The sequence below is a fragment of the Benincasa hispida genome, chromosome 9, assembly GCF_027475165.1.
Source record: "Benincasa hispida cultivar pf3 chromosome 9, pf3_genome.v1.1, whole genome shotgun sequence".
Taxonomy (NCBI): Eukaryota; Viridiplantae; Streptophyta; class Magnoliopsida; order Cucurbitales; family Cucurbitaceae; genus Benincasa; species Benincasa hispida.
Genome location: NC_143486.1, coordinates 33,411,733 through 33,424,486, shown reverse-complemented (window position 1 = coordinate 33,424,486; position 12,754 = coordinate 33,411,733). Strand labels below are relative to the sequence as shown.

Genomic DNA, 12,754 nt, shown 5'->3' with positions numbered 1-12,754 from the left:
CTGCTGTTATGGAAGAGATGAGAGCGCTTGAAACAAATAAAACTTGGGATCTAGTTGCACTTCCTAAAGGTCATAAAACCGTCGGGTGCAAGTGAGTGTTCACTATTAAGTATAAGTCTTATGGGACTATTGATAGATACAAGGCCAGACTGGTTGCGAGAGGGTTTACTCAGACATATGGGGTTGATTACTCAAAAACCTTCTCTCTAGTGGCAAAGCTAAACATGATTCGAGTTCTCCTCACAGTTATTGTTAACAGAGATTGGCTCTTACATGCATTTCTGAATGGTAAGTTAGAAGAAGAGGTTTATATGAGCCCTCCTCCAGGTTTTGAAGCCCATTTTGATAATCGAGTCAGCAGACTGAAGAAATCCCTATACGGATTAAAGCAGTCTCCGAGGACTTAGTTCAATAGATTTACTACCTTTGTTAAGTCCTAAGGGTTTGTTCAAGGGCATTCTAATCATACCTTGTTCACTAAAGGATCGGCATCAGGGAAGGTAGTTGTTCTGATTGTCTACTCGAAGATATCGTTTTGTTAAGCGACGATATAGCAAAGATTGTCAAATTAAAATGAAGATGAATTTGAGATCAAAGACCTTGGCAGTTTGAGATATTTTCTTAGGATGGAGGTAGCGAGATCGAAAGAAGGAATATTCGTCTCTCAACAGAAATATACTCTGGACTTGTTAAGAGAAATAGGAATGACTAGGTGTAAACCTGCTGATACTCCTATTGAAGTCAATAGCAAGCTGGGAGATTTTGTTGAAGGGGTTCCTGTAAATAAAGAAAGGTATCAACGTCTGGTAGGGAAATTGATTTACCTGTCTCATACCAGACCCGATATATCATATGTTGTTAGTATGGTTAGTCAGTTTATGCAGGCTCCTTATGAGAGATACATGGAAGCTGTCACTCGGATTCTGAGGTATTTGAAGTCTACTCCGAGAAAAGGCTTAATGTTCAAGAAACATGACAAAAGATACATTGAGGCTTACACTAACTCAGATTGGGCAGGTTCTGTTATAGATAAAAAATCCACTTCAGGGTACTGTACTTTTGTGTGGGGAAATTTGGTTACCTAGTAGAGTAAGAAACAAGGAGTTGTTGCTAGTAGTAGCACTGAAGCAGAGTACAGGGCTATGAGTCTAGGAATATGTGAAGAAATATGGTTGAAGAAGGTTCTGTCTGATCTTCATCAGGACAGTCATGGTCCCATGAAACTTTACTGTGATCATAAGGCTGCCATCAGTATTGCCAACAATCCAGTGCAACACGATAGAACCAAACATGTGGAGATTGACAGGCACTTTATCAAAGAAAAACTGGACAGTGGCAATATTTGTATTCCCTATATCCCTTCAAGCCAACAGATTGTTGATGTTCTCACCAAAAGGATTACCAAGACAGAACTTTGATACTTGTGTTAGCAAGTTGGGTCTTATTGATATCTACGCCCAAACTTGAGGGGGAGTGTTGAAATATGGTGTATTTGCCCTAAGGGCATTTTTGTCTTTTTACAATGTGTCTATTGCTTTAGGGTTTTTGGGTCTATTTATATCTGAGTCTGGAGTGTCGTGTAAGTGTAACACAAATTAATAAAATTTATCTATCGTGGATTTTTCTCCCTGTATTTTCAATAGTTATTGTATCCTTGAGTATTAATCTCTTATCATTTTATCAATGAAAAGTTATGTTTCCTTGTTTTTTTATTCTTTATAGAAAATAATCGTGGAGGCCCTGCCACACAAAATTTGACCTTCTTGAGAATTTTAATCATCCAAATCAAGGGAACATCAAGCCAACTAGGTAAGTACCTATAAAACAGCAAAAAGAGGAACTACAAGTGAACTGAGTTGAAGGATCGGGGCCCTAAAGACAAATGCCCCGTCTCCCAGTAATAGGAAAATCCCCAAACATAGAAAAAAGACAAACCCAAGATTGAGAAAGGTGAAACTCCCACTAGGATGTTCAAATAGAGGCTACCAAATGACTCATAGAAGATAAATGTTATAAACGAAGAAACAGGGAACAAAAGGGTTTATGCCACAAGGAACAAAAGGGTTTATGCCACAACCAATTGTCCGCCTTAAACTACGTTTGCAACCCATCACCCAAAAAAGACCAAACAAACTAAGAGAGAAGCAGAAACCCCTTTTATCACTTTTCAAGGATTTCAAGAAGTGTCTCACGAACCTCAACCTGAAGTTCATTCAAACGAATGGGAATTGTACTTACAATAACCTTACGCCACAAGTTATTAGTTTCCTTAGAAAAACGCCAAAACCATATGGCCAATAAGGCCTCACTACACAATTTTAGATTATCGATGCCTAGACCACCAAGTTCAACTATTTGTCACTATCTCCCGCTTCATAGAATGAGAAGTTTCTCCTTCATCTTCTCAGATTTTACTAACCAAAACATGAACCCTAAACAAAGAAAGCAAGTTACAGTTCCAACCAAAACTATCCGAATAAGGGTGAGTCCTCCCCCGAGAAAATAAACATATCTTCCAAGAGGAGTTGTTCATGCGACTTCTCCAAGACTAGAAGTTATGTATTTAAAACATGCATCCCAAAAGAAGCTTATATGGCACCCGACAAAAAAATAGTGGCTAATATGGCACCTTGAAGTTATCACATACTATGCAACATTTTCAAATGCTTATTGTTGAGACCTTATCAAAATTTCATAACACTAATCTGCTAAACATGGATCTCTAAAGCCCTAAAGAACGGTACTAGAATGATTTGGAAGCTTATGGCACATCAACCAAAATCATGCAACCATAAAAATCTACTGCAAATGCTATAACACCATTACTACTAGTTATTCAAGAAACGAAACGTAAAACCAACTTCATTATTCTAGTGTTGGTTGAAATCTGGTTTGAAAGAAATCAAAAAGTGTTCAATGGGAAGGAAACTCCTTGGTTTGCTCGCTTTGAGGTGGCAAAACTCAATGCCTCTCTTTGGTGCTCCCTTTCTAATTGCTTTGAAGCCTATTCCTTGCAAGACATAAGGTTAAATTGGCAGCCTTTCTTTCAAATGGAAGACTAACCGAAGCCCCGGCGATAGAGACAGCAGCCTCTCTTTCATTAGTATGCTTAACTGTCTTAACTTCTTTGATGTAATTTAGATCATTGTAGCTTAGTTCTTTACATCGTCCGTTTGCAAAGATTTTCCTTGTATTGTCTCATTAGACTGCTCTTTTATTAGCCTTTGATGGCTTTTTCTCTATGTTGGATATGATGAGGGTACTATGAGGGTGTCAACCTAGTTGAAATGCCTAGGTGCACCTATTGATCCTTTGGTTTCTTGCTTGATTCTTTGTATTCACCTTTATTATCAAAGTACTCATCTCTTGTACTAATTTTATTGATTAATAAAAGCTGTTTCTTTTTCAAAAAAAAATTGACTATTTTTCAGAAAAGCTCACTGACAAGCCATTTTATTCCCATGTTTAAGACAGAAATTAAAATATAAATAAATAAAATAGAAGAGTAAATACAGGCATCTTAAAGTGTAAACAAAGATCTAGTTTTTACAACTTATAATCCAATCTTGTAAAAATAAGTAAATGAGGAATGTACAGAAAAACTCTAACCAGCAAAAAGACAAAGTATCAAACACGATGAATGTAAAAGTAAAACTATTGATTACAAATCAAAATCTATTCAGCAATATAAGAAAAATGAAAATATCCTGCAAACTCTATCATGTCATCCGAAACAAACACAACAAGAGAACTTCTAGCTACATGGGATGCTTATTTAGTAGCAGCCTAGCAGGTGAAATTATAGCAGTAATAATATAGAGAATAATGACAAAAACCTGATGCATGGATGTTTTGAGCTTCAGCATTGCCATTTACAACATCAGGCACCTTTTCAAAATCCTCATCATAATCTTCATCATCAAATACAGAAGCTGTAGGCTCCAGCGTAGCCAAAGAAACTTCAGCAGAAAAATATTCCCTTTTTGGCAATAAGTGGTCTTCCTCTCCAGGGGCTTCAATCTCTGGACCGTCATACTCTTCATCAATATCTTCATAGTCAATTGCATCTTCAGCCTTCGCATCATAATCTGAGAATACAAATCCCAGCAAGCCCACCAGCCCAGTCAAAGAGAGTCAGATGACGATGCCAGTGGACAGATGAATTATGTACTTAACATTGACACCAACATAATATAAACCTATATGCTTGAATGGTACACCCTATGGACGTGTCTAGTGTGAGCTGAGACTTTTATTTCCCCTTTTGTTCTACTCATTAAGGTTTTATGTTTTTTTAACAAAAAAACATAACTTTTCTTTAATGCTTGAAAAGCTAAAAGAGAGGATTTAATAGTTCTGTAACCCAATTTTATTCTGATTGCTTTCGGGGAAGAAGTTCTCAAAGACTTAATAGCCACCCATTCACTGAAGGGAAGAAAGTTATATGGATGCACCTTTGGGCTTTCTTGTGGACTAAATGGATAAAACAAAATCATCAGCTTTTCATCGTGAAGGGAAGATCCTTTGACAGCTTTTTTAAACAAATTTCCCTTTAGCTCTTTCTTGGTGTAAATGCACTCTTTTAACTCTTATAGTTCCTCTTCACTTTTGACTGATTGAACAAATCTTTTGAAACTCCTTTGGCTTGGGCTTTTGTCCCTCTTTTTTAAATTCATACATTAATAAATTTTGTTTCTCAGTAAATTTATTAAAAAATTAATAATAAATAAATAAATTAGATGTATAATAAACCATGATTCTGATATAAATAAAAAAAGAAATGGAGTCTCATTTGTGCTTTGGAAAAAAGTAAGGCTATTACTGAAAGAGAAAGGTGGCACGTTTCATGGATACTGGAGTATCAAGGAAATTACTACATTTAAGTATACCATCAACGAACCTACTACATAACTATACCTATCATGCCTCATTAGTATATCAACCTCTAACAATAAATATCCACTAAAATAACACTTAAAATGATTGTCCTAATTCCAATTTCTAAAAAAATAAAATGAACATCCTCCCAAGATTAAGTAAGAAAGCCCTAATACTCGAAAAAATTAGAAGTCATTGGTTAGTACAATAGCTAAAGCACCTGGACTAATAATGATCCCACTCAATGTGCCTTTATTAGTGGAAGGCAAATACTAGATCCCGTCCTTATAGCAAATGAAGTTGTGTAGGAATATAGAGTTAAAAAGAAAAAATGTTGGATACTGAAGCTGGATTTAGAAAAGGCCTTTGGCAGAGTTGTTTGAGATTTTCTGGAAAATGTGTTAATACTAAAAGGATTCAATGCCAAATGGATCCAATGGATCAATGGCTGTGTAAGAAACCCGAAATTTTCAGTTTATATTGATGGAAGACCAAGAGGAAGAATCAAGGCTTTTAGAGGAATTAGGCAAGGAGATCCCCCTTCCTCCTTTCCTTTTCCTTATAGTTAGTGAATTATTGAGCTCTCTAGTCGGCCTGATCCACAAGAAAGTGGCATTTAAAGAATTCATAGTTGGAAAGGGTAGCCTGGTAGGTGCATATATCCATTCTCCAATATGCTGATGATACATTGTTGTTCTGTAAAGATGATGATTGTATGTTGAATTCACTTAGAAGAACCATTGAGCTTTTTGACTGGTGCTCAGGCCAAAAAGTCAATTGGGAAAAATCTGCACCATGTTTTTTCAAAAGGAAACTAGACTTTTTCATTGAAATAATGAAATGAGTCTAATGCTCAAAGTACAAAGAAACATGAGTAAAAATGAGAATACAATGGAAATTTCACCACAACAAGAACAAGATCAAAAGAAAAGAGGGACCAACCCTAAGAAATAACAAAAAAAAAATCACCCATTTGAACAAAAGTTTTCAAACGAGACTGCTGACTGTTGAAGACAGAGAAACAAAATTGAAGCTTGAGGGACATGGAGCTTTGAGAGCGGAAGAGGCTTGATAAAGAGATCATAAAAGGATTGGTTTGCAATCTGCCAAAGAAGAAACCTTCTCAAAAACCAAGCCAACCAGCCTTAAACGAACAAGAAAAACCAGCCGAAACAAAGGAATATCACTGAAAGGAGAACTCTAGAGCTCTTTAAAGTTGACAAAAACAATGAAGCACCCCGATGTGGTCCACAGAATTCAAGATTCTAAGATTATCAACCTTTGTCAGGATTATGAGACCATTGCTCAACCGAATGAAATATCACAAGCTTCAATTATTGAAATTGGATGCTGAAGTCTCCTTATCAATAGGAGTGAATAATGAGTCTTTGGACTTGTCAATCGGCTAACTGTCCTCTGTCTGAAAAAGGTGATGAAAATCTTAGCCAAGGTCATCAAATCTCTTCCTCTGAATTGCAAGCACCATGTGGATAAAAATCTGCATCATGTGGAGTGAATATTAAAGAAAATAGGCTGCTGGCCACGGCTTCTCAATTGAATTGCAAGGAGGAGTCGTTTTTGTATCTTGGTCTCCCTCTTGGAGGATATCCAAGAAAGATGTCTTTTTGGCAGCCAATCATTGATAAAATTAAAAAGAAATTCAATAGATGAAAGAGATTTAATTTATCTCGGGAGGAAGATTAAACCTTGAACAAGGCAGTATTATCTAATCTCCCAATATATTATATGTCCTCTTTTGCTATGCCCATGAAGGTAATTGAGGAAATTGAGAAAATTATGGGAAATATCTCTTGGAAGGGGTAAGTGGCAATAAAATCCACTTGGTTAAGTGGGATGTTGTTTCAAAGCACTTACATCACGGGGTTCTTCGCTTTGATGACTTAAAAAACAGAAATCTATACTTGTTAGCAAAGTGTGGTTGGAGATATATTCACGAAGAAGATGTGATATGGTGTAAGGTGGTGAAGAGCATTCATGGACGTGGTTCTCATAATTAGCACACATCCGGTAAAGTTGGTAGGAGCCTCAGAAGTCCTTGGATTAATATATCTCGAGCATGGTTGCAAGTTGAAAAGTTTGTTTCCTTCAAACTTGGTTGTGGCACAAGAATATCTTTTTGGAAAGACATATGGCTGAATTCATCTTCATTGTGCTCTTTCTCCCAACGTTAGCCCATATTGCCTCAATTGCCAATGGGACAATTTTTTATTATTGGGAAAACAATTTCTTCTGGTCTATCAATTTTAGAAGGTTGCTGAAGGATGAAGACATGAAGAGATGTCAGATTTTCAGAATTTATAGGCAGCCTTAGAGGGTCAAAAGGTAGTGGAAAGGCAAGATACAAGAAGTTGGAAGTTGGAAGCTTGAGGTCAATTTTCTGTAAATCTTTGCTCAAGCATCTAGCTGCCACCTCTCCCATGGATTCAAACCTGTACAAAGCTTTGTGGAAATTAAGTTGTCCAAGAAGAGTTAGCATCATAATTTGGCTTGTGATTTTTGGAGATCTTAATTGCTCAAAGTGCCTTTAAAAAAAGCTCCCAGGCCACTCATTATTCCCCTCAATTTGCCCTATGTGCATGAAAAATGGGGAAGACTGCCAGCATTTATTCTTTGAGTGTAGTTATCTCAAAAAAAAATTTAAGGAAGTTATTCTCTCTATTTAATTTGCAGTGGGCGTGGTGCAATGAATTCAAGGAGAATGTATTTCAGATTTTTGAGGGGCCTTCATTAAAAGCTATTCCTCACCTTTTGTAGTGAATGGAGTCAAAGTGGTTCTCTCATAAATTTGGTTTGAAAAGAACCAACATATTTTTCAAGACAAGTCCCTTCCTTGGTTTGATCATTATGAGATTGCTCAAGTCAAAGCTTCTTCATGGTGCTCTCTTTCCAAATCATTTGTTGATTACTCTATTCAAGATATTAGTTTAAATTGGAATGCCGTTATTTCTTCTTAAGCTTGTACTTTCATTTGTTGTTAATCTTCCTTTTGTTTCATATATCGTACTTTGAGCATTAGACACATTTTAGTATTTCAATGAAAAGTCTCATTTCCGTTTTTAAAAATATATCTCTATATTAAGTTGCTTTCGTTGCTAAGCTTAGAAAATGCACTGTTCACAAGATATTTTTAGTAAGCATTGTGAAAGTGCATTTGAAGATTTAAGGTATCAAACATTAAAAAAACAAAAACTCAGAAGACTACTAAGTAATTTTTTCCATGAATACAACTTCACCTGGTTCAACAGCATCTGATCGTATTTTTGGTGATTTCGTTGACAACTGAAAAGATTGAAAAAATTCAGGCCTCAAAAAAAAATGGTAGAACAATAAGAACCTATCAAACTCGGAAAGACACAGTAGTCATATGTTATTAAAGAGAAACAAGACAGGTATGCAAACACAGGAAGCTACATACAAAACCCCAAAAACAAATAAAACTAGATAATATTCAGAGTCTTAAAAGCTTCTTACATCAATATCTGTCAAAGTTGGACCCAACTTATCAGCCAGTGCAGCCAGATGTTCCTTAGCATCCTAAAACACAAGATTGTATCCTCAATATCCATAATATAATATGACCAGAAATTGAGTGTCAGACAAATAGGATGAAAGGTCAAATTATTTAAAGAACTGTCCATTATAAATGTAACAAGTTAAGGCTTTCTCCAGACTTTGCATACTGCAACAGCTTATATGCGGAAGATAACAAGTCTATTTGCAAAATCTATGGTGCCAAAACCAGTATTTCAGTACGACAATCTTCTAATAGAATGAGTTCATAGCTTACATATTCCAGGCACATTGCCTATAACAGATCTAATTTTACAAATATGCCACAAGGAGCAATAATATTACCTCATCAAGATAATCGGCATCAAGATCACCAGAATTATCCACATTCCCGAACATAAACCCCAAGAATCGATTGCCACCATTAGCATCCTCATAGTCATCATCATCTGCAGTCAAAATATCATAAGAATATATCAAGTGTTTGAAGGTGTTTCCCACATTGGATCCCAAAACGATATGCACCAAGGATTATGATCAAAAGAAAACTCTAAACAACAAGCACCATAAGAATCTATACTTCGTCAGAAAAGGGCATCCAAAAATAACATGCCCATGAGTTACATGGATTATAAAACCGATTTGGTGTTTACTCATAGATCCACAGCATTTAATGTAGGAGTGATATACAAAACATGTGGAAGTTCCACATGCTCCTACATTGTGTATTCTAGAAATTCCCAGACATCCTTCATTGCCACACAACCTACATTGACTGACATCCTACATTGGGTTGAACCATGTCAAATTCTTAAGAAGTGAGACCTAATGCCATGTGATTGAACAAACACAAGATCTACACACTTCAAATGCAATCAATCTCTCACCTCTGTTAAATGCTACCATTGGGATGAATATTGGTTTCTACTCCAGTATGAGTACTTCTGTTGGGGTAGAGGGGAGGAGTCTGAAGTAGGTAACTCGTGTCTAATTTTATTACTATGAGATACTAATTACTTGGTATCAGTCAATATAAATTTTTGTAATTGCTGGGCATATTAGAATTAAGGAAGTCGTTCACTATAAGTTCGTTGTATTATAATTTGACTTCCTATAAGCCTATAAATAAGACACCCCAGGCATCGTATACCAGATGTTTTTGAACAAATGTATAGAATGCCATATTTGACATTAGTGAAAACTCATGATTTGAGTTTGCTCCACCAACCTCACTCATGCCAAAGATGAAGAGAATAACAAGAAAGAAAAGATGTTTCAAACTGTAAACTTCCTAACATGAAAAGATAACAAATCCATCCAAATAAAGAGCCTGAAACTAGTTTAAATCAACTGGCTTACCTTCATCCCTTTCGTCTGGGGAATCACCATATGTTTCGCCGCCCATCTAATGCCCACTCCTCTTCTAACAGGGAAAAAAAAGGGACCATAATTACTATGCTATGCTATGCTTGCTTAAAATATATATGTATATATATATATGAGCATGTAATTATAATCTTCATGAATTGACGACCTCGTCCCAATGACGAAGAAAAAGAAAATTGTTTTTAAAGTAAGATAATGATAGGTCTCGAATCCATTACACCTAGTCTAGGCGCAAGTATGTAAAGAGAAATTAATGTCGGAGATGGGCAAGAACCGTAAATCGGACCCTGGCGGCAAGCGACGGAGATATGAAGGGAGCTGCAGCAGAAGGCGGTGGCGTGGCGGCGGAGGTTGCAGCAGAGAAGGAGATAATTGAGAGAATGGGAGTAGGGGCTTGCCGGCGAGCGATTGCGACTGCGGCGGAGAGGAAGACTGGGGAGAGAACAGAAAAAAACGGAAGGAAGATATCGGAGAATTATAGAAATCGGGTGCCGGGGAACGAAGGGGGAGAATTTTTCTTTTTCTTTTTCTTTTTCTTTTTTTTCTTTTTTTTTTTTTTTTTTTTTTTTTTTTTTTTTTTTTTTTTTTGTTGTTGTTGTTAATAGGCAATTTTGTCCCAACATTTTAAGTTTTATCAAATAAGAATTTGGTCTTGTAATTTTAAATTTGTAAGCATTTATTCCACCAACTTTGGCATATATATATTCAAAAACTCAACTTGAGTATGCATCAATTTATAGTTTTTGTATTTAAAAATTTGAAATGTTTAATCTTTTTTTTTTAGCATAAAAAGGGAGATATGAGAATAGAATCTATTAGTATTACTATCTTTAAGTTAAAACTTAGAAATACTTACAAATTTAGTCATTAAACGAAAGATATAATGTAATGTAAAAAAATTACAAATATAACAAAATTTAAATACTCTATGGTGATAAACCACATTGTTAGTAGGAGTCTACTAGTAATAGACCATATCACTTGTAATAGTTTATTAACGATAGAATATATCGCTTATATTTGTAATTTTTTAAAATGATGTTATACACGTGATTATCTCTAAAAATGTTACGAATTATAATTACTCTAAAAATTATTATCAAAATTTAATGAGATTTCTTATTTAGTAGATCAATAATTTTATTGAGGACCAAGTATTTTATTTATAAACTACAAAAATTAAATCATCACCTTATAAAACTATACACTTGATTTTGATGAAATTTTATATGATAGCTATCAAATTGTTAAAAATTTTAAAATATGAAGATAAATTATTGTTTTTACGGAGACCAATCGTTTTAATTCTTTGTTAGAAGAGAAAGTTGGGGAGAGTATAGTTTAGTTTCATTTCATTAATATATAATAAATATAGCTATAATAATCTATGTTTTATCATGAATTAAAAAAAAAAAAAAACAACTAGACAACAAAGTAGAATATGGTAGAAAACAAAATTGATTTGTAATCGGCAATTTTGGACCTATGATAAAGTTCACTAGAATGAGTCGTGGTAAAATCGAAAAAGTGACCACATAAATGATTCATGAAGAAGGGAATGATATTTCTCATTGAGAATTATTTTTTCAATGCACAAGGTATTTATAACAATCAAATGGGACTTAAAGCTTTGAAACAAACCTAACAAAATAACTATTCTTAACAACAACTTAAAAAATACCCGAAACTTTCATTAATAACATCTCCTCAAATAGAGGCCTACGAAGACAGAAATTTGTCTCGAAGATAACATAGTCAATAGGGGTGTGTAAAAATTGGACAAAATTGACAACTATACGGAACGTTTCCTACGATTTTTTTAAATTTATGAGACCTTCGATTCACTGACGGAAAAAACCGCACACTTCAATTCGGTTCTTAGTTCAAGAGTTCAAAATAAATATGTAATCGAACCGAACCGAATTGAAGTGATTATATATATATATATATATATATATTCCATTCAAAGCCCAGATATTATGCTCAACCTAATGTCAAAAGTAAAATAATACAAAATTTAAGGCATCATTTGATAACCATTTTGTTTTTAGTTTTTGTTTTGAAAATCAAGTCTATGAACACTACTTTTACTTTCAAATTTATTCTTTTATTATCTACTTTTTACCAATGATTTAAAAAACCAAGTCAAATTTTGATAACTAAAAGCAGTAGCCAAATTTTGATAACTAAAAGCAGTAGCCAAATTTTGATAACTAAAAGCAGTAGCTTTCAAAAATTGTTTTTGAAATTTGGAATTTAGGTAAGAATTCAATCATCATACTTAAAAAAGATGCATCATGATACGAAATATAGATGATATAGACTTAATTTTCAAATAAAAAATAAAAAACAAAATGGTTTTCGAATAGACTTGAAAAAATAAAATCCGAAAGCTAAATCCCTTCAGTCTCACTCTTCACGCAGTCGCACACCATTTTCTCAATCTCCACCTTCAGACCTCCACGCCACCTTCAGTCACCGCCAGTCACCATCTCCATGCCACCGCCAGTCGCCATCTCCACCATCTACTTATTCTGGTCCACCTGCACTTCGAGAGTATACTCTCCTTATCTCCAGTCCACCGTCATTTTTTTAACACAACAGAGGTATTTTTTTTGGTTAATTTTTTTAACATTTCACTTCCAATCCTTTCTTGCTAATATCTTTAACGTTTTTCTTCCTATTAAGGCTGATTTTTTTTAAAAAGAAAAAAAAAAAAAAAAAAAAAACGTTGAACTTGTTTTTGGTTGGGACAGCAAGCAACTAAGCAAAAGATTAAAAAATAATTTTTAAAAATGGTTGTAACCAAACCAAACCGTGGATTTGGTTCAAAAACCATAACTGAAGGGACTTGGTTTTTAGAGATTCACACTTATTGCAAATCGATTTGCTCGGTTCAATCCTTGGTTTTTGTCCAAATCGCATCGAATCGAACTGTGCACACCCCTAATAGTCGATT

The 12,754-nt window shown here is 34.8% G+C and overlaps 1 protein-coding gene across 4 annotated transcripts in view; it reads right to left on the bottom strand.

Moving 5' to 3' along the window:
- HAF01 (HAC13 protein (HAC13)) overlaps window positions 1-10,402 on the bottom strand; it is a 44,369-nt gene extending 33,967 nt beyond the window's left edge. The window contains exons 1-6 of one of the 4 annotated variants that reach the window (XM_039043440.2): window positions 10,070-10,402; window positions 9,769-9,832; window positions 8,755-8,858; window positions 8,371-8,433; window positions 8,133-8,178; window positions 3,837-4,088 (exon numbers count right to left, since the gene is read on the bottom strand). In XM_039043440.2, coding sequence (XP_038899368.2) covers window positions 3,837-4,088; window positions 8,133-8,178; window positions 8,371-8,433; window positions 8,755-8,858; window positions 9,769-9,814 — 511 coding nt within the window. In that variant the 5' untranslated portion in view covers window positions 9,815-9,832; window positions 10,070-10,402. The remainder of the gene's footprint in view (window positions 1-3,836; window positions 4,089-8,132; window positions 8,179-8,370; window positions 8,434-8,754; window positions 8,859-9,768; window positions 9,833-10,069) is intronic. The other 3 variants (XM_090317839.1, XM_090317838.1, XM_090317840.1) reach the window with 3 other exon arrangements.
- Between the last annotated feature and the right edge of the window lie 2,352 nt (window positions 10,403-12,754).